The sequence below is a fragment of the Acartia tonsa genome, chromosome 5 (assembly GCF_053477335.1).
Source record: "Acartia tonsa isolate MP-2025a chromosome 5, ASM5347733v1, whole genome shotgun sequence".
NCBI classification, from domain to species: domain Eukaryota; kingdom Metazoa; phylum Arthropoda; class Copepoda; order Calanoida; family Acartiidae; genus Acartia; species Acartia tonsa.
Genome location: NC_137264.1, coordinates 30,488,383 through 30,512,558, shown reverse-complemented (window position 1 = coordinate 30,512,558; position 24,176 = coordinate 30,488,383). Strand labels below are relative to the sequence as shown.

At 30.0% G+C, this 24,176-nt stretch overlaps 1 protein-coding gene across 2 annotated transcripts in view; it reads left to right on the top strand.

The window, feature by feature from the left end:
* LOC145319261 (cyclic AMP response element-binding protein A-like) overlaps positions 1–24,176 on the top strand; it is a 71,836-nt gene that overhangs the window by 32,258 nt on the left and 15,402 nt on the right. For both annotated transcript variants that reach the window (XM_080161274.1, XM_080161275.1), the window contains 2 exons: positions 6,614–6,738; positions 16,548–16,618. In XM_080161274.1, the coding sequence (XP_080017400.1) occupies positions 6,614–6,738; positions 16,548–16,618 (196 nt within the window). The remainder of the gene's footprint in view (positions 1–6,613; positions 6,739–16,547; positions 16,619–24,176) is intronic.

Below are 24,176 nucleotides of genomic sequence, written 5' to 3'. Positions count from 1 at the left end.
TACAAAAGAATAATGCATGATCTGTATTGCTTTCTGTATTACATTTGTTGCAAATATTTTAATCGACTAATTTGAATTTAAATAGTTTATTTTTGCTTGGTAGTGTACGATTCAATTGTTCTAGTATAGTCAATACATTTATTATTAGTATTTTACAATTTTAACAATTTTAAAAAAAGTCACAATTTATTCTACAAATTTGATTATTCTCTATCTAAATTATGTCAGGTCATGAAATACAAAAATAAACAATTACCTTAAAAAAGTGTAAAAACACGTAATTTACAGTTTATACTTTTTTATGGAAATAAAGATTTACAAATTTTTACTGTAATTAACACATTTTTAAGAAAATAAATAATCTAAGCAAATAGAAAACATAGCGAAATAAAAATTCATATTTATGTATAGTTATTTATATGATATAGTGATAGACTGTTGGACAAACAGACAATTCCTAGTTATGGAGGAGTTTCGCTATTTAAAAAAAAATAAATGATTATACACGACATGATTTTCGGCTATACAAAAACCAGGGATCTTAAGGGATAAACAATGGAGGAGAAATTGATAAACATAAACTCACCCGATTTGTTGAACAAAATTACCCCTTCTGTAGATTTATATAGATTAGTGCGAAAGGTTAGGCACTTCTAGTTTATATCAACCAATCAAGATTAAGTTAAAGTTCTTAAACCAATAAATGAGAAAGTATAAATCAAAAATTTGTGTCCTATTAGGACTTACAGTGTAATGACCCCTACCTCCCTGAGTAGAACAAATAAGCTTGTTGATTTAAAACAAGATTCACCTGAATAAATGCGTTTTTAAATAGTTTAAAATGTAATCTAAAAAAAAATATTAGAAATTAGCCTAAATTAACTTTTTGATGCTGCATTTTAAGACATTAAAAATTTATTCAAAAATTTATCAGAGATCTTAAGGGAAAAACCATTAATGATAAATTGTTGGATTCATCTGATTTAGACAAATAGATTTACTCAATCTGTGGAAAAGTTTGGACACTGCTAGCTTATATCATTACCAGCTATGCAAGAATTACCAAAAATACCCAGATTTTTAAGCCAACGAATGAAAGAAGACTTTTACTTTTCCCCTAAAATATGATTATGAGATCATCTGTATTTTGTCAAAAAATAGTATTTATTACTATATTATTTTTTTGTAGTTATTGTGAAACATAAGTGAAACACTAATTTATAAATGAAGCTTATCAAAAAGCAATAATGATAACTTTTCACCTTTCCAACTTTTAAATTAATATGAAAGCATAACTATGAAGCATTAACATCGGAAGCGTAGCTACTCTAATAATAGGGGTTGGTATGTACGTCACGTTACCTTTATTGATACAATAAAAAAATAAAAGGTAAATTAACTCTGTATAGGCAACATTTTACTGTTTGTTTTTCTTCGCAAATGAATTATTGCTACGCCATTTCATAGGAAATGTTATCATGCATGATGCTATGGATATTATTAGTCTTGTTGTTATTACATATGTGAAAGCCATTGAAACGCTTTTTGATTTAATCGTAAATAAAGTGTAAATACATTATGTGATTATCATTAGTTTAGTTTTGAAAATTATAACTTCTCTTGGTGTAGGTATAATTATTCCTCGCATCGTATTATAAACGGCTTTCCGCGGATATAGAATTTACAATTATGAGATTAAAACTAGTTTTTTTAGCCCCGAGGTGCCGAAGGCACTGGCTAAAAAAATGGTTTTAATCTTATGATTGTACATTTTTATATTCGTAGAAAGCTGGATATAATACGACGCTAGACATAGTTTTTTCGTATGGATAAGAACCGGTTCCTATCCACCGGATTCGAATGAATACGAAAAATTATCTTCTAGGATTTTTTAATTTATGTCAATTTTCGGGCATTCAATTGATATGTAATTGTATCGACTATTTTGCTGGTATAAAAGTTGCCGTGGCTGACATTATTTCGACATGCTATAATACAAGCTACAAAATAGAAGGAATAGGGTAAAACCAACAAGCGAAATAAATCTAAAATAATATTTGAAATGAAGAGGTCGTCAATTCTACTATCCGCCGCTGAAAAACCACGTATAGGTTTCGTGATTTTTTCTAATTCATTTCATGTTGGTATAAGCTGACAAAATAAAGTAGTAAGTTTTTTATCTAAAGCCTAAATAGACTACAATAACTATTGATTTAATTGAGTTCATCTTTTTATGGAAGTTTTACAAACGTCCTGGAGTGGTTTTATGCTATTTTATACAGAATATCCAGATGCTAGGGGCGTATCAACTAGTATATATTATTCTGAGATATATAAATGTTATACAATACTTTTAATTGAAGTTTTGTAGTGGAAATATGATATTCCTACTAAATGTTTTGTCCCAAACATTTATGCAATAATTTTATACAGCAAAGCTTTTCTTCAACTCTATTACTTTATCGGGGACTAGCGGCTACGCCCCTAGAGACCTCTTTGGGCACTTGAGGAGGGGGGAGTCGAATTTGAAAACCCAATTTTTTATTTTAGATTTTTAAAAAAAGTAAAAAAAAAATTAGGGGGGTGGAAATTTTTTTTTTTTTTTGGGGGGGGTATTTTTCATTTTTTTGTTGGGGGGTGTCCCACCCCTCAAGAAAATAATTATAAACCTTCCCGAGACCTATGAGAAGCTACCCTGTTAAGGAGAACCCGATCGGTACAAACAAAAACACAGACACTCAAACATCCTGTTACTTTAGTATAAGGATAGGAGACTTAAATTAATCAATATTCTACTTAATTTATAAAGTATTTAGTATTTTTTTGTCCCTTGAGATCAAACTAAATACTGAAGCGATTGAGTTTTCAATTTTAGAGAAGCTTTATTTTTTGCTGGGAGGGATTTAGGCTATTTTTCTGAATATAGTGACCCCCCTCCCCTTCTATAACACGCAGTCGCTATACAATACATTAACACAAAGCAATATTAATATATTCAACAACAAAAAACGTTTAAGTAATATATCAAATTTATGTTCTGGCATTTAAACTATACTTAGAAAATGAATGTACGCAATGCATTGTATCTATCTTGGCGCACATGCACTTCGTGGTTGGAGCGTGCATGCGTGTCCAAGAGAAAGAACGTTTATTCAATTTTGTAAATTTTAAAAATAGAGAAATAGTATTAAAATTTTAAAAATAGAGTAATGGAAATCTTTTAGATTTTTTCTTGGTATTTGTAGAGCCCTGACGACCTCTAAAATGTTGCGTATCTTTTTAAACATTGATGTTTTTGCGTTATTGTAGTTGCACCTTAAAAAAAGGGGGGTGGGGAGATTGTGAAACTGATGTGTAAAGGTTTTAATTGAAAACATCGAAGATTTCTCCACAAAAAAAAGAAGAACTATATTGTTCATAAGTAGCGCTGCAAAAATAGACCTTTATTCTTTCAGGAAAAAAAGAATAATAAACAGGTAAACAGAAGTTTTTACACAGTGCTGTAAAGTTTCAAAAGTGCCTGACTGTATTCTTAATCAGGGAGCTTAAATTAAGGATAAGACAATGGGCGATAAATTTATATATATCTCGTATGATAATTAGAAAATTACCCCTTTTGTGGAATAAAATCATGGTTAAAATGTTTGGACTCTACTAGTTTGGAACTAATGGGTCATATCAAAAAACGCCTATCTCAGAAAACGCCTATCTCAAAAAACGCCCATCTCAGAAAACGCCTATCTCAAAAAACGCCTATCTCAGAAAACGCCTATCTCAAAAAACGTCTTTTTCATAAAATGCCCACTACATTTTTTAAAATAAAGCCTAATTTATAAATAGTATTCAATATAAAAATACAATACTTGTCATCCATGATTTCTTACTTAAAACACCAATAAACAGTTACCAAATCAACCAATTAATAAACTATGTACAAAGATGGATAAAATTCAATCAAAATTCAATAAAATTGCCAAAATCTTTTTTGAGCCAACAATATTAATGTGATTGTAGAGCTGTAGGCACCAGCAAAATTCACAGTCCAATGGCCTATCCTTTCCAGAGACAGACAAACAGTTAAAGAGTTGCTACTCTACTAAAAATTCACAAGTAATGATGGTTAAACGTATCTTTAGAATAAACTACAAACCTTTTCTTTTGTTGTACCCTGTATTTTAGTTAATCTAAAAAGGGATAATTGATTTTTAGTAGCGTGGTAATTCTTAAACTATCCCATGATGTACAGACAGGGAGAGGACAATAGACAGTGAATTATACCGGTTCTCAGTGATTTATAAACACAATCTCTCATTGGTTGGCAAACTATTTTGGATACTTGAATGGTTGCTTTAACGTAGCAGTGTCCAAACTTTTTAACCAATAAATCTAATTAAAAATAATGTTAACTTTATTTATCATAGTTTTGGTTCTACATGATCAAATTATCATTAATCGTTTTTTCCCTTAAGATTCCTAGGCTTTTGGACAAATGGCTAAGAATTTGAATGTGTAGGAAAGTATATGAAGAGGGGTTCCTTTTTATAACTACTAGCGGCTACGCCCCTAGAGGCCTCTAGGGGCACTTGAGGAGGAGAGAGTCAAATTTAATAATTTAATTTCTTATTTTAGATTTTAAAAGAAAAAGTAAAAAAAAATTGGGGGGGGGCGAAATTTTTTTTTTTTTTTTTGGGGGGGGGGTTGGGGGTGTCCAACCCCCTAAGAAAATAGTTATAAACCTTCCCGGGACCTATGAGAAGCTACACTGTTAAGGAGAACCCGATCGGTTCAGCGGTTAGCAAGATCCTAGGTACAAACATACAAACACACAAAAAAAAAACATCCTGTCACTTTATTATAAGGATTTGGATCAAATTTTACTGTTAAATTTTATGGGATGAGTTCACCCTACCTTAAGATCTTATCCTTTTAAATATGTTCATTCGATAAACTTAAATAAAAAAAAATAGCAAGAAAACGCTTACTACTTTTTTTTGGCAAACTAGTGGTTTAACCCCTAATAACTAGGGGTAAAGGGAAGTAAATAGGCTGACCATCTCAAGGGTTTATTTTAAAAATGAAATAGCATGAAACTATCCGCAGAGCTTACATAAAAGGGAAAGCTAAACTGGTTTAGTATTTAGCGAGATACTAACGGATAAACATAAAAACTTTACTGCTTTATGTATATCAACTAGCAGCTACGTTCCTAGAAGCCTCTATGAACACTTAAGGTTGGGGGAGGAAGTTGAGTTGAGTTTTGAAAAGAAAAAGTCAATTTTGAGAAGACTTCCTCCCAAAATAATTAAAAACCTTTCCTGGACATATACTAAGCTTCATTGTAAAGGAGAACCATATTGGTTCAGCAGTTAGCGAGATCCTTCACTCACTACTTTATATAATAGGACTAGCAACTGCAACCCTAGCATCTTAGGGCTTTGTATTCAAGGGGAAAATTAGAATGGGTCAAAAAATAGTCTAAAACCATCCTAATGCTTAAATCTAAAAAATAAATAGCCTAGAACCATCCCATAACTTATGTTAAGATTCCATAATAAGTTCTGTTATTGAAATCTTAATCTTCAGACAAAATCCTTACTACTTTATACATTAGGATAAAAAACTATGCGTCAAAATGAGCGATGCTTGATGAAAAAGTAATGAATTTATGAATATTTTAATATGACTGAAAGCCACATAGAGAAGCTTACTCCTCCTATTATAATATTTCAATAATATTTAAGCTTTTAAAAAAATTCTATCTAGCATCTACCTCTACAAGCCAAGTCGTGCCTATTTAAACAAGAAATTTTAAAGGAATTTTTTGACCATGAAGTGAGAAAAATGTCTATTCAACTTTGAAAGCCCCAACTTAAAAATAGCAGAAAAGTATAAAAATAAAATAATCTTTATATTTTTTTGAGAGCATAGCTGTTACATCATTATTATTAGAGAATTCGTCTGTCTGTCAATCCTGTTAATATTCAAAGAACAATATATCTATGCATCTAATAATCACTTATTTAGATACTAGTGGTTATGCCTCTAACATTGAATAGTCCTGTTTAAAAGGATTAGGGACGTTGTAAAAATAGTTTAAGTATGTGAAGAAAGTCGCTCAAAAATCAGCATGTGACGTCATAAAAATGAGGGATTATCCATCTCTTTTTTAGGGGTTTTCTTTCCCACTGCACCTCTCCTCATCCCTCATTTTTATGACGTCAGAATTTTTTTTAGCGACTTTATTCACGTACATAGTTAAAAAAAATAAAAATTTGAGAACATAATAGTTTAAAGTTATTGTGACCTTTGTTGCTCCTTGATATGATAGGGTTGTTATTTCCCCTAGCTCTGCTACATATGGTCCTATGGACAACGTTGTACTTGTTAGATTTGAGAAAAACTGGGGCTAGGTCGTCGCGCCGTTAAATTAAAATGCAATATTGCTTTGAAAAGGATTGGTTAAAAAAACAGGACTTTTGTGAAAAACAATAAAACAACAAAATTAACATCTTTAAACTGGTTATGAAATATTGCAATGGCAATAGTTTTTGGTTTCAATATTTTTTGCCAATAAATATAATTTTCACATTTCTAATTGTTTTCTAAATTTCAGAGTAGCGCGCTAACCTGCCAAGGGTTGTTACTGGATTCTCTGGAGGATTCCAAGCAGAGCCTTATCAAGAATGACGTCGTCCTCAGCGAGGGACTCAATGATCACTTAAATAGAATTGAACACAGGTAAGCTTTACATTAGGCTCCATATAGTGACTATAAAAATTGACGTCATTCAATACAAATGACCATTGATAGGCCAATACACAGACTAAATTACCAATGGTAGGTCAGAATACATTTTAATTGACCAATGGCAGAAAAGGTCACCATTTCAATTAAAAACAACCCATTGGGCCTTATCATACTCTACTTATAAACAAATTTGCCTAGTCATCTATCTATGTTAAGCCATTTAAAAATTTATAAGGTAAAAATGATATCTAATTATGAGAAACACTTGATTAAAAACGAGAAAGATAGATTCCAAAAGAAGACGGGTTTATATTACTTATTAATTGACGTTTATTGCATTTCAAGAATTTTACGGATATACATGTACAATAGCTTCGCAGAAACATTTTAGTACCTTTTATACAACTGTACAATTATAAAAATACTAGTTCTTGCAATTTTCCTTGAGATACCAGTAGACCATTCTTATAATAATACATTATCAATAATATGTATATTTTTGAGAAAGAAAAAAATATTTTTAGTTGCTACTTTGTTAGATTCAGAAGGGTTTTGTTTTGGCTAGTGAACCGTGGGGTTAAAAATATTACATATATTACTTCAGGAGTGCTTATCCTTAGCTCTAGAGAAAAAATACCATGGCGGGTTTGTGTTGTTTCACTTGTAGTTTATTTGGATTTTACCCAATTTAGTTCCCCAATAATTAAATAAACTGCCAAATATCTGGCTGATTATTTTCTAATATGTTTACGTTAAAGATGATTATTCTTTTTTTGCAAAAAAAAAGTACATAATATTGTTTTATTGTTTGAGTACCTAACAAAACTTATCTGATAGTTTATCAACTGTTAAACAGACGAAAATCAGTAGCATGCAATTGCACACTTAGATCTTCTAGACAAAGGTTGTACAATTAAAGGGTACCACTACCAAATGCAAAAAATTGGGCAGTTAAATAACGCCAATTGTCCTATCCCTCTGCACCTGCAGTTTACACTTCTTGAGCTGAAAGGACTTCAAGATTACTACCCAATTTCTTGGTAAAATATTTGTTACGTCTTTGGGGCAAAATAAACCTTAATTTAGTTTAGAAATTATTCAAAGAAATTCGCTCTTTGAATTAAATCGTTGTCAAGGATGCTTTTGAGAAGAATTCTTTGAAATAAGTTTTTTTATGATTAGAAAATTATTAAAAAGTAGTAAAAAAGTTTAAAAATTAAATGATTTAAAATTAAAACTAATATATGAGCGGATTTATTTTTTTAAGGTTAAATAAAAAGATATTTCTGAAGGCAATATCTCTATGGGGAGGGTGGAGATACTCTTAAAAACCTGTTAGAGACTTTAAACTTAAAAAAAGCTTCATGTTAAAGGAGAGCCTAATGGGTCCTACGGTTAGCGAGATCTTAAAGCACAAATAGACAGACCCACTAATATCGCCTCTTTTTTTTAGGCCCATTCGTTCCAGAGATCTTATGCAACTTAATAAGCACAAACATTCATAGATTAGAAAATAAATATATCAAAGTATCATTCTAATTACTTTTGGATTACATTGAAATTAAATCGTTTACTTTCTTAGAACAATTTGAATAAGTGTGATTTCACATCCGCTCACCAATCTAAATTGGTTGTTCTTGTTTAGGAAGCTCTATAAATGTCAAGGAGTGGTTTTATGTTATTTTTCTGATAACCCGTACCATAACCTACCGTATAGGTTAAGGGCAAAGCTAACTAGGTAAAATTTAAAGTAGTTGCGCTAAAATATCTATATTTTTGTTAAAACTTCCTTAATTGCAAGCTATACGGGATTCCCAATTGAAAAAAAAATCCATGAAAAATTATAACGTTGTAATGTTCGTGCGAGTGCAATATTTTTTTTATACATTTTTAATTCATTGAGCTTATGAAAGATAAATGAGAGTACATTTTTAAAGCTTGGCTTTTTCAAACTTAGTATGGTGCTTTAATTTTCTGTAACAATTTTGTAAACTTATGAAAACAATTTCGGGTATAGTCCCTTTCATGGGCCCGGGGCGATTCTTCGTATTTTTCACAGTAGCTTTTCTCCTATTTCTAGCCCTTGCGGGGGGCTCTAACCCTGCGGGACCAATTACCTAACCCTGTGGGGCAATCACATAACCCAATATAACCTAACCTAACCTAAAATAACCTATAAAAAGTCATTTTAAAAATACGACGAAAGGGACTATTCCCATAATTTCTATGACGTTTAGGCAAAATATGTTAAGCGAAGCTTTTCTATAATCAAGTCTTAATACGAAAGTATCTTCGTATTAAGTTAATGTATTAATTTAACTAATATTGCGATATATTTATATTAAAATTTTAGTCTCAAAACTTTAATTAATCAAAATAAAACTCCGACTTTCATTGATTCTATAGAAAATCAAGTTTTTACTATAATTTAAATATTTCTCATTTATAAAACTAAAAAAGTAGGTTAAGCGCCTAGTATGTATATCTTATATATCTAAACTTTATTATACATATAAAATCAGGGATCTAAAGAGATAAGACATGGAATGGCCGATAAATTAATGTAAATCCCTAATTGAATTACAAAAAATAACCCCTTCTGTAGATTACAATTACTGGTTGAAACCTTTGGACACTTTATGAACCAACCAATCAAAATAATGGTTAATAATAATGGTTAGGATCACAATTTGTATTAAATTTGTTCAGGTATTAAAATAGTCTTTAACTTAAATGTAATATCTTACGCTGTCTTTTTCGTATAAACACTATGATAGATTTTTTTGCAATTTATATGAAACATTTGTTTAGCATGATTATAATCCCAAATATAGCGTATTAGCGTATGTATAAAACAAGAATAACAACATCAAGGGTTTAATTTGTGCCATTCCACAAGTGGGGCAAATACAGGACTAAAATATAGTTTCGTGTGTCAACTCGGAAATTTATTTTATGGTTGACCCAATGTACGTGATTACAATTACTGATTCTAGAACCCTACAATTCCACTGTGTTGTTTTAGGCAGAATTTTAATATTGCTAAAAATTCTTGGTATATAAAACAGTAGGTAATCTTATAAATGTTGGGAATTATCTTAGAAACGTATTTGGTATTTTTTAGAGCTTTAATAAATTAAGAATAATATAACCAACAAGCATTTAATGCATGAATAATATAGATGTAAACTAAACATATTGTTAATACAAATTACTAATTATAACGGCCAAGCCTAACTTGAGTAAATCCATGCTTATAAGGAAGCGTCACTTTTACTAATGCATTAAATACCTACAGTTTATTTTGATTAAATGAATAACTACTTTCATTTTCTCATAATTAAATACACGGAGAACATCAAAAGTAAAGTACGCCCTCACACAAAGTACCTTCTTGAGCACTGATGACCCCCCTCCACACCCCATTTGGAAGTGATTAAAATTTTTCGTTTGATTGGTTATGTCTTTAGGCCAGGTCAGGTTAGGTTAAATTTGGTCCTGGGTAGCCAAAAAGGGTTAGTAAGGAGGGGTTGTCAGTGATTAACAGATACTTTGTATGAAAGCACTATGTAAAGTTATTTCTTCTTTAATTAACAAGGAACAATTTTGTCTTATGGAAGATGGGAGGGAAAGGGCAGTTGCGGCAGAATTAAGCGTGCAAACGTGCGAATATAGCTTACACAATAACCTCTCAAAGAATTTCCAACAGAAACTGTAAAATAAATTTAAATGTATATCATATGGTTACTTTCCTTTAAATAAATCATTTCCATCTTAATTAGATCTAGTGGTGGAGTTGTAAAAAGGTTGTTTTTATTACAGAAAATATATCATTTAAGTGCAATTTTACAATTTTACTTAGCAGGAAAAGGCGTTGCTACAAAAGACATAAATTGCTAAAGACCCAAACCTACAAAAGGCCTAATCAAAATGCCATATGCTACAAAATTTTGTACATTTATGGTTTAGTAGGATTAGGTCTTATGTAATTTAAGTCTTTTGCATTTAGGTCTTTTGTGACAACGCGAATAAAATGTTTGAAATGTTTATTTTTAAAATAGTATATACTTTTACATACGTAATGGCCAACGTTCGTACATACTCTACTTATAGAGTAGCTGATTTTCTAAGTATTTACCACCTAAGTTAATAATTGCTTCACTTTTAAAAATAAGATTTATTTTATAAAACACAAAATGCATAATGCTAATTTGTTGAAAAATTTCTTTCTCAAATTTTAAATTTTAACGGTTTTATTTGTTAAAATTAAATATTGATATAATTTTATGAATAAAAAGCGTTACGAAGTAAATTTCAGTAAGTTAACCTAAATAAATTATACAACTGAATTAAAAGTAATTTTGTGTGGTAATATTTTGTCATTCATGAGAATTATTCATTGAAAATTTAAGTTTTTCCTGTTAAAAACTTCCTAAAAATGCCAAGTTTGTTCACTTACAACAAATTATTTCCAAAACGAGTGTTTTCCTAATCATACAAAAATAGTATTGGTTCATTGATTCAGTGGTTCGCAACTTGTTCACGGTAGATTAATAAAAAACTATAAGATTAAACATATTTGCTGGCCCGAGCTCCTTCAAAGCAAGTACAAAAATCAATCCTGTAATTTTTTAATGTTCTATTTAATTAACTTTAATGTGTTTTTACTTTTTCAAAGTAAAATACTTATTCAGCTTTATCAGAACGCAAAGGCCGGGTCTTAAATATTGTCCATGTTTGTTTAGATGACAATTTTACCCACGCATTTTCACCAAGCCCAATCCTCAAAAATCCTTGAAAATAAATTTAACAAAATCGTTAAATCTTTAAAATCTTTGTGGTTATTCTTAAAATATTGTAACCGGATTTCTGTTTGTCAGACTGTCCGTTTGTTTATCTGTACCGAAGGATCGAGCTTACCACTGAACCGATATGGTTCTCCTATACAGTGAAGCTTATTTTAGGTCAAAGGAAGGTTCTTAAGTATTTTAGGAGATGGTATGTCCACCCTCCCAATAATAAATGATCCCCTCCATCAAAAAAAAAAAAAAACTACGTCCCTAGAGGTTTCTAGGGGCGTAACCAAAATATTAGATATAGTTGATGATTAAAACAAGAATACCCACATTTATAAAAGCGAAGCTCCAAAATAATAACTATTATAACCTAAGTTTTTCTACTTAATAATAGATGATTATTTAGGTCTATTAAAGCAAATAAACAAAATTTGTTTCTCGTCAAATATTGTGTCTTAAAAATTTACCAGCAATCATAAAAATTCTAGTAAAATAGTCATCCTTAGTTCTCTTAGTGTCCTTTTGGTCCTGCTTATCAAAGCTTTCGTAAATTTTACATATTTTTAACAATCATTTAAGTATTGAACTGTCACATATTGTAGTCATTGAACTCTGTTAAATGTATAGATATAATATTGTATTACTTATATTTAGTAGCGTAGCCACTCTAAATATAAGGTATAACCGTCCAACTAATTAGGGACCCAAGGTAAGTACTAAATCTTTAAAATGCCTACTAATATTTTCTACATATAAAATTGGTTATAAAAATATACTTTTATTTAATTTGCAAGTAGGTGGCTTATTATTACTGCACTGCTTATTGATAATAGTGTTCTTGTTTTCAATGTTTCATAGTTTTGTTTATTTTTATAGTTTATGCGAAATATACTCAGGGATTACAAGGAATAGTATAGTTATGTAGGTTCTCCTAATGATCATAAACAAAACTACCTCTTCTGTAGATCGAAAGTTTGGACACTGCTAATCAATAAAGATTTGATAAAAGTTTTTAAGCCAACCAATGAGATATCGTGTTTATTCTAAAATATTTAAAAAGTATTATGCTTTTTTTGTTTTTATTGGGTGTACTTTTCACGTAAGTTTTATTAATATATTGCGGTGTTATTAAGCTATTTTTTTAACATCCCCAACTATCATCTAGTAAATATAAGGTACCAGTTTAATTTACAGTTTACTATCCCCTGCTTCCCTGAATATTCTAGTTTTCTTTATTCTTTATTTATAACTTTGAAAAATAATTTTATTATAATTAATGAGAAATATCTAAAACATGTTTGGTTTAAAATAAGTAAAGCTACACCGTTAGTCTCTGTGAAAAATAAAGAATAGTTATTTCTCGCATCGTATTATAAACAGCTTTCCGCGGATATAGATATGTGTTTTAATCTTATGATTGTACATTTCTATAATCGTAGAAAGCTGGATATAATACGATGCTAGACATAGTTTTTTCGTATGGATGAGAACCGGTTCCTATCCACCGGATTCGAATGAATACGAGAAATATACTTACAATGCTTTGAAGAATTGGCTTACCCCAAACTTGGTTTTGGTATGTACAGACATACAAACACTTTTTCTTTTTCTTTAGTAAGGCTAAGCTATAAAGTATCATTGCTCTGTAAGAAAAGATATCCAAAACATTATTATTTCATGACGTAAAAATTGATAACTAGGGGAAAAACTGCTTTGTTGTAAGATATACATTACATTCTGAATTTTGAATTTGAATGAAATCAAGAGTTAGTCATTATAGTGTGTCCACTTAAAGCTGCTGATAATTTCAGATGCATACACACAGATAGCTTACTACTTGTATACCATTAACGTCAATTAATCATCATAAATTAATTTATGTTTATCTTTACTAATGATTTTGTAAGCATGAATGTAGAAAAGCGTCACTTTAAAAATGTAGAGGCTAAACTTTTAAAAACTCCCTCAAGCTGGTTTGCAAGCCAACCTCTAAATATGAGCCATGCCATAAGCCAGTCAACACGACGAGTTACGTTTCATTGCTGAACTTACAATTTAGCAAATTTTTTACAATAACATTAATTGGAGGAATCTTTAAGATAAAAGCAGGCCTAGTTAAAATTTAAGTACGTGTTACATTGATGATTGATAGATACACACCTATGGTGTTTTGTTTTGGCGGATTTATGTTTTGGCAGTTTTGTAGAAACTTTTGGAAGGATTTCTAAGAAAAAATGCTTCAGGGTCAAACAGATTCACTAGCTCATCCTGTTTATAATGTGCATTCAAAACAACATTACATTCTTAAGAAGGCGATAATGAGGAGGGTAATCCAATCGTTATGAAGCTTAAAACATTCAGTATCAAAATTGTCCTATATATTTAAAACTATGGATCATGGGTTTCGTTGTTTTTTTCACAGCAGCTTTTCTCGTATTCCTAGGCCCTGCGGGGTCAATTTTCTTAACCCTGCGGGACAATCAATAACAGTAACCTAACCTAAAATAACCGATCTAAAGCTACTGTGAAAATATGACGAAACCCACTACTTTGTTTTCTTTCCACGATGCAAAACTTTTATAAATGTTTATTGTAACAGAAAATTAAATTCTTTATTAGGCAATTCAATGATCATTACTTCATATGAGGTAAGTAAGGATTAGACAATGAATAGATTGTGCTTAGAGATTCCCGACTTTAGTTTGTATGACAAAACCTTTCTATAAATAGATATATGAATAAGGTTATATACAATTCCTAAATTTAAATCAGCTGTTTTCTAAAAGCATACCTATGCTTTAAACCCTATTAGAAAGAAACATGAACGAAGCATAAAACAAAAATGCAATCAAAATTTTGATAAATAAAAGTTTATAGAGAATATTAATAGAGCAGTAAATAATATGATTTTGTGTACATTTTTGTCTAAAATATATATTATTGTGTTTATTTTATTTCCGTGATATTCATCTCTTTCTGTTTGTCTGTATTTTTTTCTGTAATGTCATGTAGTACAGTTTTAGTCGATTTATTTTTAGTAAAGGTCATGCCAGAATGTGTTGCAAAAATTGTGCAAAAAGTGATCCGAGTTAGCAAATTAAGGATCCTTTTTTTTATTATTATATTTAATGTTTTACAATTAGCTTAATTTAAGACATTTTAAGGCCTGTCTTTTTTAAAATTGCAACTGTAGAGTAGATTTTTTTTGTGAAAAAGCTATAAGACTTTGAACATATAGAGAACATTTTGCACTGTTTTATATAAACTATTGGCCATACATTACACACATTCATTCAGAAATTGCAACATTTTCGTTCACATCCGTACCATACCAAGAATCTGAAGGGATTTGACAATGGCCTACAAATTGATTCACATCCCCAATTATGTTAAACAAAATTACCCCTTTTGTAGTTTAAAATTAGTGGTTAAAACGTGTAAACACTCAACTTGATGAAACAACCAATCCAAATTCACGAAAGATCCAAAACCAACGAATAAGAAAGCGTTATTAAAAAAACTTTGGGGACTAGTTTAATAAACAGCCCATTGTCCTCTCTTTCTCTGATACCATACCAACAAGCACAATTCTGTCCATAAGTAGAACAGTAAATTCAAGCTTTAACAAATTATTGATATACTCCAGGCTTGTTTTCCTAAGGCTAAATATTTTTTTTATATTTTTGGACTTAAGATTATCCTATTTCTTAATGTTTTAAAACTACGTTTTGATTGATACTTGCAAAATTATGTAAAAGAAGACGAAGAAAGTCGCTCAATGTGACTTCATAAAAGTGAAGGATTATCTATTTCTTTTTTAAGGGTTTTCTTTCTCGCTCCTTCTTCCTCATCCCTCATTTTTATGACGTCAGAACATTTTTTGAGCGACTTTCTTCGTCTGATCTTTATAAAGGCCATTTAGCTTCAAAGGGGTTAATTTTGTTACTCGTAATTTGAGGTATAATTAGTTTAAAGTCCAATGTCTAATCCCATAATTTTTTTAATGATTTTTACAATAATGTGGTATTTATTATGTAAATATTGTTTGAAAGATTTTAGTTTTCTCGCAGATATAATATTACAATATAGATCCATAAGGATTATATTTCTTTTATTTGTAAATAACCCCACCACCCCCGCCCCCCCCTCGAACCCTCTTCTTTTTTGTGGCGAAGCTAATATGAATATGATTCGGATTCCTGTCCGTCGGTTATTTATCCGTTTAAATATTTTTGGGAAAAGTAATTTCGCTCTGCTATTTAGGATAGGTGGCTAATTTTTTGTGTAAAGATTTGTGTAAAGATTACTATTAAACATTAGGTCTATAACTAACTTTGTCCTGTTGTCCAGTCTATCCATAATTTTTTGTGCTTATTATGAATATTGTCATCCTTGCTAATATATGTTTATCCCTTTTATTATCTGTATTTAAGTTTGTACTTCAATAATAATTATTTATTTCTAATCTTATTTCATTTCCATTTCAGTAACTGCTATTTTGTTCATTTAACTTAAGAATTATTGATTTTAGATATAGATTAAGAAGAATATTATTATTCTTAAATTATGCTATTATAGCAAGGAAACTATTAACCATGAATTGAGAGAGATAATATCAATTATGGATATTTTTTAATTCGACTAAAAACAAGAAGGTTATGCTTTTGCAATGGAAATACGAAAACACTTCAGTTAAGGAGAAACTGTGCTTCTAAAAATCAATAAATCCCATAAAAATGTAATATTTTCCGCCATAATGATTTTCTATTCTTCTAAAAACCAATAATGTTTATACTTTGGTAATGCTTTTAAATTTAATACCTAAAAATTAATTTTAATGAGTTTAAGCAACTCCATAACTTATAAGTTATTGCTGCTTTACTTAAGGATCTAAGCTGTTACTATATAAAATACAGCGGTTATCAAAGCCTAAATTTAAGTAATTTTGTAGACAGGCATCTTATTATATTTTTATATGGATAATTAATATTGTTTTTTTTTCAGTTACAGTTACAGTATAGCAAGCGATGGTGACTCTATACCCAGCTCTCCTCTATCACTGGATCTACAAGATGGTAAGTTTATATCTATCTATCTACTATCTGTCTTTCTGTCCATTTATCTACTTATTTATCTATCTTGTATCTATACATAAAGGTATCCTACTATTTATCTACCTACCTCTTTATTTCATTTAACTAATATTCTATCTCTCAATCAAAAGCCATAAAAAAAATAGAACTTCCTTCACCTAGGGATCATAAGGGAAAAGACAATGGATGATAAATTGATGTTCATTGTTCATCCCCAATAATGATAAACAAAATTACACCTTTTGTAGTCTTAAATTAGTAGTTGTAAAGTTGAAACATTACTAGCTTGAACCAACCAAAATGTAATAAAAGAGCCCATTTTTTAAAAATCCTCTATTGCGAGAATGTGTATTTATAAAACTTTTGGCATCAGTTTAATTTACAGTCACCCCTCCATCCCTGTTTTCACCTTTAAAACCCAGATTTGTGGACATAAAAGCTACATACTTACTTTAGAAATTTTACAATCCTACACATTTTTTTTCTAAAACAAGAACAGTTTTTTACTTGAGTACCGCAGCAAGAAAATTGAAAAAAACAAACAGTAAGTAATACAGTTATGATATAGTACAAAGTTTAACTTTAAGAGTAGCGGAAATATTAAAAATTAGTTTTGCTAAACTTAATCTAATTCACAATAGGGAAAATGTTTGTTAGTAAAGAAATCTAGTTTTAATTTCCTCTAGGCGCTAAAGTGATCCATTGGTCAAAATTTTTAGCATAGAATTATGTAAGTTTGGTTTTATTCAACTAATTATAAAATTCAAAAATCATTTTTGTAAAAAAAATACAAGGTAAGCCTGAAAGTTGGTGCTGACTTACTATATCAATAATTTATGTCAACTTCATGACATAAATAAATGAAAGATTTATACGTCGACACAATGTAATATGAAATATACATATATTATATGTATATATATGAAATATGAATGAAACCATAATCTCATAATAATAGAAAATGATATAAAAAACCATAGAGAGAGATGGCTCAATGGGCTTTTTATTACACTAGTCCCCAAAGTTGTATAATAATGTTTTCTTAACAACTTTGGGGACAATAGTGAATTTTGATAGGTCGATTTATTAGGTTTAGTATTTAAAAGTTTCAACGACTAATTTTAATCTACAGAAGGGGTAATTTTGTGTATCATCTTTGGGGAAGTACATAATTTTATCGGCCATTGTCTTAACCCTTTTTATCCTTGCATAAAAAGGTCTAAACATCGGTTTTAAAGTTGCTGTGAGGAAACCACACTTTGACCACTACATTAGTAAAAAAAGATGCTCATATCACAAAATCAGGTTTTTTTAAGGGCATTGAACTGACCAAACTAGATCAGGGAGGTAGAGGACATTCAGCTTTTTATTACACTAGTCTCCATAGTTTTTGTTTTATTCGTTTTTAGTCGTTGGGTTAACAACTTTGGGGACTTTTATTGAATTTTGATTGTTTTTTTTTTATTTGAATGTCCAAACGTTTCAGCTACTAAATGTAATCTACAGAGGGGGTAATTTTGTGAATCATCATTGTCTTATCCCTTTAGATCCCTGTAACTAGATGGTACTTAAACATGGAATTTTTGAATTCCTTAAAATGTGACCATTTTTGCTTCAAACATTTGTAAAATACAAAAAAAAAAATTTTCCTACGTCAATGTTAGTAAACTTAAATTAAATAATACATTATAACGTAAATTACAATATGATGCTGCTATTCAACTTTCTTTTAACAAGGATTACAACAGTCATGGAAGCGAATCTAGATAAATCATAATTATTCGAAAGATAAACATTACAACTAAAAGAGGGACATCGATTTTCATGTGAAAAAAGAAAATATAATTTTGAATTTAATTTAATAAGAATTGCGTAAATACTCAATACTATTTTGAATAATTAAATTTAAAACATCGTTCCTAATCATTCTCGGAATCAAAATCGTTATTTCATGACAAAATTAAATGTCAAATGAATAAATACAAGTTTTTTTCACATTCTAAAAATGGTTTTATGTTTTTTTTTACGCTCGAACAGACAGACTAACCTTAAATTTAGACAAGCCTCGCTTTTCAAGAATGTAAATAACCAGCTTGCTAATTTAATGGTTTCTTCCTTTCTTAATGACAGAGATATTAAATTGTTAAGATGTCTTATCATTTAAGTACTTAAAATGGTTCGTTTGAATGCACCAGTGATTTTAATTATGCAAAGAATATGAAAAGTTAAACGACAACAACATAAAAAATGTTGAGGTTACTTAGGGACAATGAACTTGTATATAAGGGTTCTAGCTAGTCCTTACATAATTGTATTAGAATGGTTGTTTGTCTGTCTGTCTCATTGTACCGAAAGATCTCAATAACTGCTGGACGATATGGTTCTTCTTTATAGTAAAGTTTTTTATGCTTTCTGGGAAGGTTTTTTTTACTACATTAGTTAAGGGACAGACATCCAAATCACATTTATAGTATGCTTTTGGGGCGTAGCTTTAAGACCAAGGTAAAGGCTTTTAAAAATATTTGAAAAAAATATGCCTGATATATTTACGACTCTAAGGTGATGTAATTATGAATTTCATAATTTATTTTGAAACGGATGATAAAATTATTATGCATTAATAACACTTAGCCGTGAAGCATTTAAAAAAGATCGGCAGCCGACAGTTAGCCGCAGTATCAAGCTTACACAAAAAATATCACTATATGCATATCTGCGACTTCCAATTTAAACCAATTTTAGAGATAAATCATATCGCGGTTGCCGAGCTCTAATAAAAAAGCATTGAAGCATTTAACAGCAGAGTTAAACTTTTTTCAATTGGCATTTATCAATTAAAACCATCCAAAAAATCAAATAGAAAGTTTTTTAGTATTAAAATTTATGTACATAGGTTTGACTAAGCTTTGCGTAAAACCACTAGGAAAGAATATAAACCAAGTATAATGCTGGATCGTCTTTCTATTCTACAATTATTACTGGTAGAATCGTTATATGAATTTAAAACCTTTATAAACAAAATGATTATTTTATAATAATATATTAAAAATATATTTAGAATTTCACATTTTTAAAATTTTATTTTTCGAAGGGAGTGGGGATTGTTTTGGAAGGTTAATCAATAAACAAACAAACAAAAATGAAGTTTTTAAACGTAAATACTTCAGTATTTTCTCATCAAAAACATTGATCTTTTATTTTTTAATTTTATTATTATCGCTTTAGTGAACTAGTTTCTTAAAAAAAACACCAAATTTAAAACTTATAGCATTATTTGATTTCAAGGAAATTAAACATTTTCTCTAATTGACTGGTACATGAAATATTAATTTTCCTCTTAACCAAGTTTTGATGTTTGCGGTAAGATTGTTAATTTTTTGTCCTTGTTATTTAAAAATTATATGCAATTGTTGAAAACTTTCTTATTATTTAAATAGTAAATTAAATTTTACAATTTTTGTTTGTGTAGCTAACCGTTACCTAAAAGAAACCCTATGTTCTTATGATGTTAAAAAAAATCCCCCGTAAGAAGTTTTATTTATAAAACTATCAATGTGACTACAACATTATTGTTTAAAACATCCATATAAAAAATAGCTAGCCTCGCTTCTAGAAATGCAATTATAACAAGAACGACAACTTCAATACACCCAAAGCTAAATATTGAAAAGGCAAAAAACAAACCTGAAACAAATTGAATCAACAAGCAAACAGTATATTTACAAATGTAAACAGACGGACGGAAATATCCTAAATGTAAAAAGGCTTTTTCAAGCAGTACAGTTAGAAAAAAGAATGACTTTATTCATAAAAGCGAAGCTTAATTAAATTAAACGGTCATACATTATAACACTTTAAATATTCAACGAAAAATCTGTATAAATCTGTAAATGTAAAAATCTGTATAAAATTACATAAATACAGAATGCTTAATATGGACTAATATGGCATAATTACTTACAGATTATAAATTTATTTATATAATTAAATTGCACATTGATAGCAGATTTGACAAGGATTGTACATAAACACCTAAGACTCAGAGTCTATACTCCATAAATCAAAGAACTAGGATAACAAATGGATAGGACAATTCTAACATGCCTAAATTTAACAGCAATTGGCTATTTAATACGGACGTACAGACGACCCTTAGTGTAGAAAGCTTTGCTTCCTAAAAAGGATTAACTAGCATAAGCTGGTATAATAAATGTTTTGAAACTCATATAAAAAGTTGTGAAGTAAATGTCTGGCATATGTGACGAGAAAATCCGTATAATAAAGTAACAGGATGTTTGTCTGTTTGAACCGAGGGATCTTCTGTAAATTAGAATTGAAAGCCAAATAGTTTGGACACTGCTGGTTTGAAACGTATAAATCACATTTTAATTCATTAATTAAGTACCCAAAGTTTTTAGGCCCGCGAATATAAGCTGTTTTGAAATTTTGGTACCAGTCTAATTTAAAGTTCAATGTCCCCTCCCTCCTGGTTACAAAGGAATTATAATTATGGACAACTTTCAAAAAATCATCCAATTAGAATGTGCAAAAATAAAATAAAAATATAAAAATCGTATTTTTCTTTAAATAATATTTTTTTGTAAACTAAACATATTATAGACGGATTAATTTAATTGTAAATTACCTGAAAACGATTTATAAAAATAATCATCATTTTATTATTTATCAGATTTACAATTTTGGAGAGAACTTAAAACATTTGTATCCTAATGTATAAAGGATTGATTATTTTTAAATAGTTAGTCTACTCTATAAATTTACCTTTAAAGTCTGTTTGAACGTCCATTACTTTTATGTTTACCTTTTATACAAGCGGAACTTTTCTATATTCTTGGTCAACTTAATCTTTCCGACTGGAAGCTATTTTCATTAACGAGGCCATATAACAGTTAGGGAGTTGAATCCATTTTTATAGAAGCAGAAATGTAATCTATGATTATGGTTTGGACCCTGTAAAACTGTAATCTACCCTTCCACTTTCCCCTCTCTTGGTGAAGATATCTTCAACGCCGATACGATTTTTGAAATATAAGATTCCACTTTTGTCTCTCTTGTTGAAGATATCTTCACCAAGAGAGGCAAAAGTGGAATATTAAATTTCAAAAACCGTAACGGCGTTGAAGATATCTTCACCAAGAGAGGGGAAAGTGGAATCTTACATTTCAAAAATCGTATCGGCGTTGAAGATATCTTTACAAAGAGAAGGGAAAGTAGAATCTTAGATTTCAAAAATCGAATCGGCGTTGAAGATATCTTCACCAAGAGAGGGGAAAGTGGAAAGGTAGATTACAGTTTTAGAGGGTCCAAACCATAATCATAGATTATATTTCTGCTTCTATAAAAATGGATTCAACCCCCTAACTGTATAATAGTTCAAACGATTTCAAACATATAAAACACTTTACTGTTATTTTTTTTTAAACGGCTTCAGTGCATACTTTTATATCATCCTTTTATTTGAATTGAAAAATAAAAATTAATTGTACAATAATAATTGTAATATAGGATATGGCTAGATTTTGCTTTATGTTGTATAATAACAAGGACAATTTTGTCCACATTCATTGGAGGTACAACAACAAGTTAGAATTAGGGGTTACGCCCCTAGATGCCTCTAGGAGGCACGTAAAATGTTTTCTTTTTAATCTATGCTAGGATACCCTCCCCCAAAATAGGTATAAACCCTCCCAGGAACTATACAAAGCTACACTGTAAATGAGAACCATATCTGTTCCGCGGTTTGCGAGAACCTTCGGTACACACAGATTGAGATCCTGTTACTTTGTTATAAGGAAAAACACAACTAACAAGAATGCAATTTATCAAAAATGACTCATTATTTTAAAAGAAAAAAATGTCTATTTGGGGTGGGGGACTCCACCCCTTCATCACATTAGATCAAAACCTTCCCTGGATAATTACAAAACTTCCCTGATAATTGTGGAACGATCGATTCAGCCGTTTACGAGATCTTATGAGCTTAACACATACACATCTGATTAATGTGTAGAATAGGATAATATATTGTAAATATTAACTAACCCTTTAAAGGTCATGGGAAGCTTGTTTTATTTTGTTCAAGTCACACCCACATTACGATAATCAATATACAATCACCTGGATGTTGCACCAGATTTTCATGTACTCTGATAAAGTGATACTCCCAGCTGGCTAAAATAACGAAACCACTCATCCACACCCTTACCCCATCACTTCACTTACTGGATGATCGAACTAACCAATAAATTAGGTCCATATTAACGACCTAAATTGACAATAATTTCCCCTGTCAATTTATCCACCTATTATATATCCAGTATTACAATTTATAAAAACAACTTCCCTTTTCTTTAAAACCCTTTTAATATCAAACAAGAATTATTTTTTAATCATGATTTGAAATAATAAACCATAAGTTTGATTGAAACAAAAAAATAAATCAATTTACCACCCTTTTTTCGTTTCTTTAAATCAGTCAAAAAAATTTCAAAATACAAATTAATTTTTGCAAACTGCTCGGTAAGACAATCAAACGGACATATATACAAGAATTCAAGTTGCTGCGCTACTAAAATTAAAGCAATGCCATTGTTATGTTAAATTGATATTTCCTCTGAAAAAGTTTTTTTTTTATATAAATGTAAGAGAAATTAAAGTATGAAATTTACTTCTTGTTTGGCCAACGCCCTTTTATTCTGTAATTGGTGTTTTTACGATTAAACTAAATTTTAAGTTAAGATGTTCTAGCTAAAAATATATATTAGGGATGGAGGAAACACATTCCGTCAGTTGTTGGTTTATTATTGGTCTGTTCAAACCAACTGTGTCCAAACATTTCCACCAATAATTTTAATATACATTATTGGTGATTTTCATTGCAGGGTATTAAAAGGTATCTTTAAAACATACTTCTTACACATTTATATATGGCTCTCTTATACTAATGTTGCTTGTATTTCATGCTATAATCTTGAACTAGTTTAGGTTATAGGTTACTCATAATTGTAAGAATCGTAAATCTTGTGCCCCGCAGAGTTAGGGTTAGGCCAAAATATTTATATCTTTTACTTTGATACATGATGTATGTACACTGTTTTCAATAAACACTTGATAACTATGCATTTTAGAGCACACACTTAAAGCAACAGATGCACACTGATACACACACACACACGTATACACACACACACACACACACACATAAAACATCAAGACTGCATTTAAACTTAGCCAGACTTGCATATCCGTTTTCATACATTTCTTGTAACCTTCATTTTAACTCCTTCTCTCTCTCTCACCCCCTCTCCCCCCTCTTTCCTCTCTCTCTCTCTCTCTCTCTCTCTCTCTCTCTCTCTCTCTCTCTCTCTCTCTCTCTCTCTCTCTCTCTCTCTCTCTCTCTCTCTCTGTCTCTCTCTATTTACAGAGATCTTGAGGAATAAGACAAAATCAACCCTTTTGTAGAATGAAATCATTTTTTAGACTTTGTATTTAAACTAACCAATCAATTTTCAATATAAGT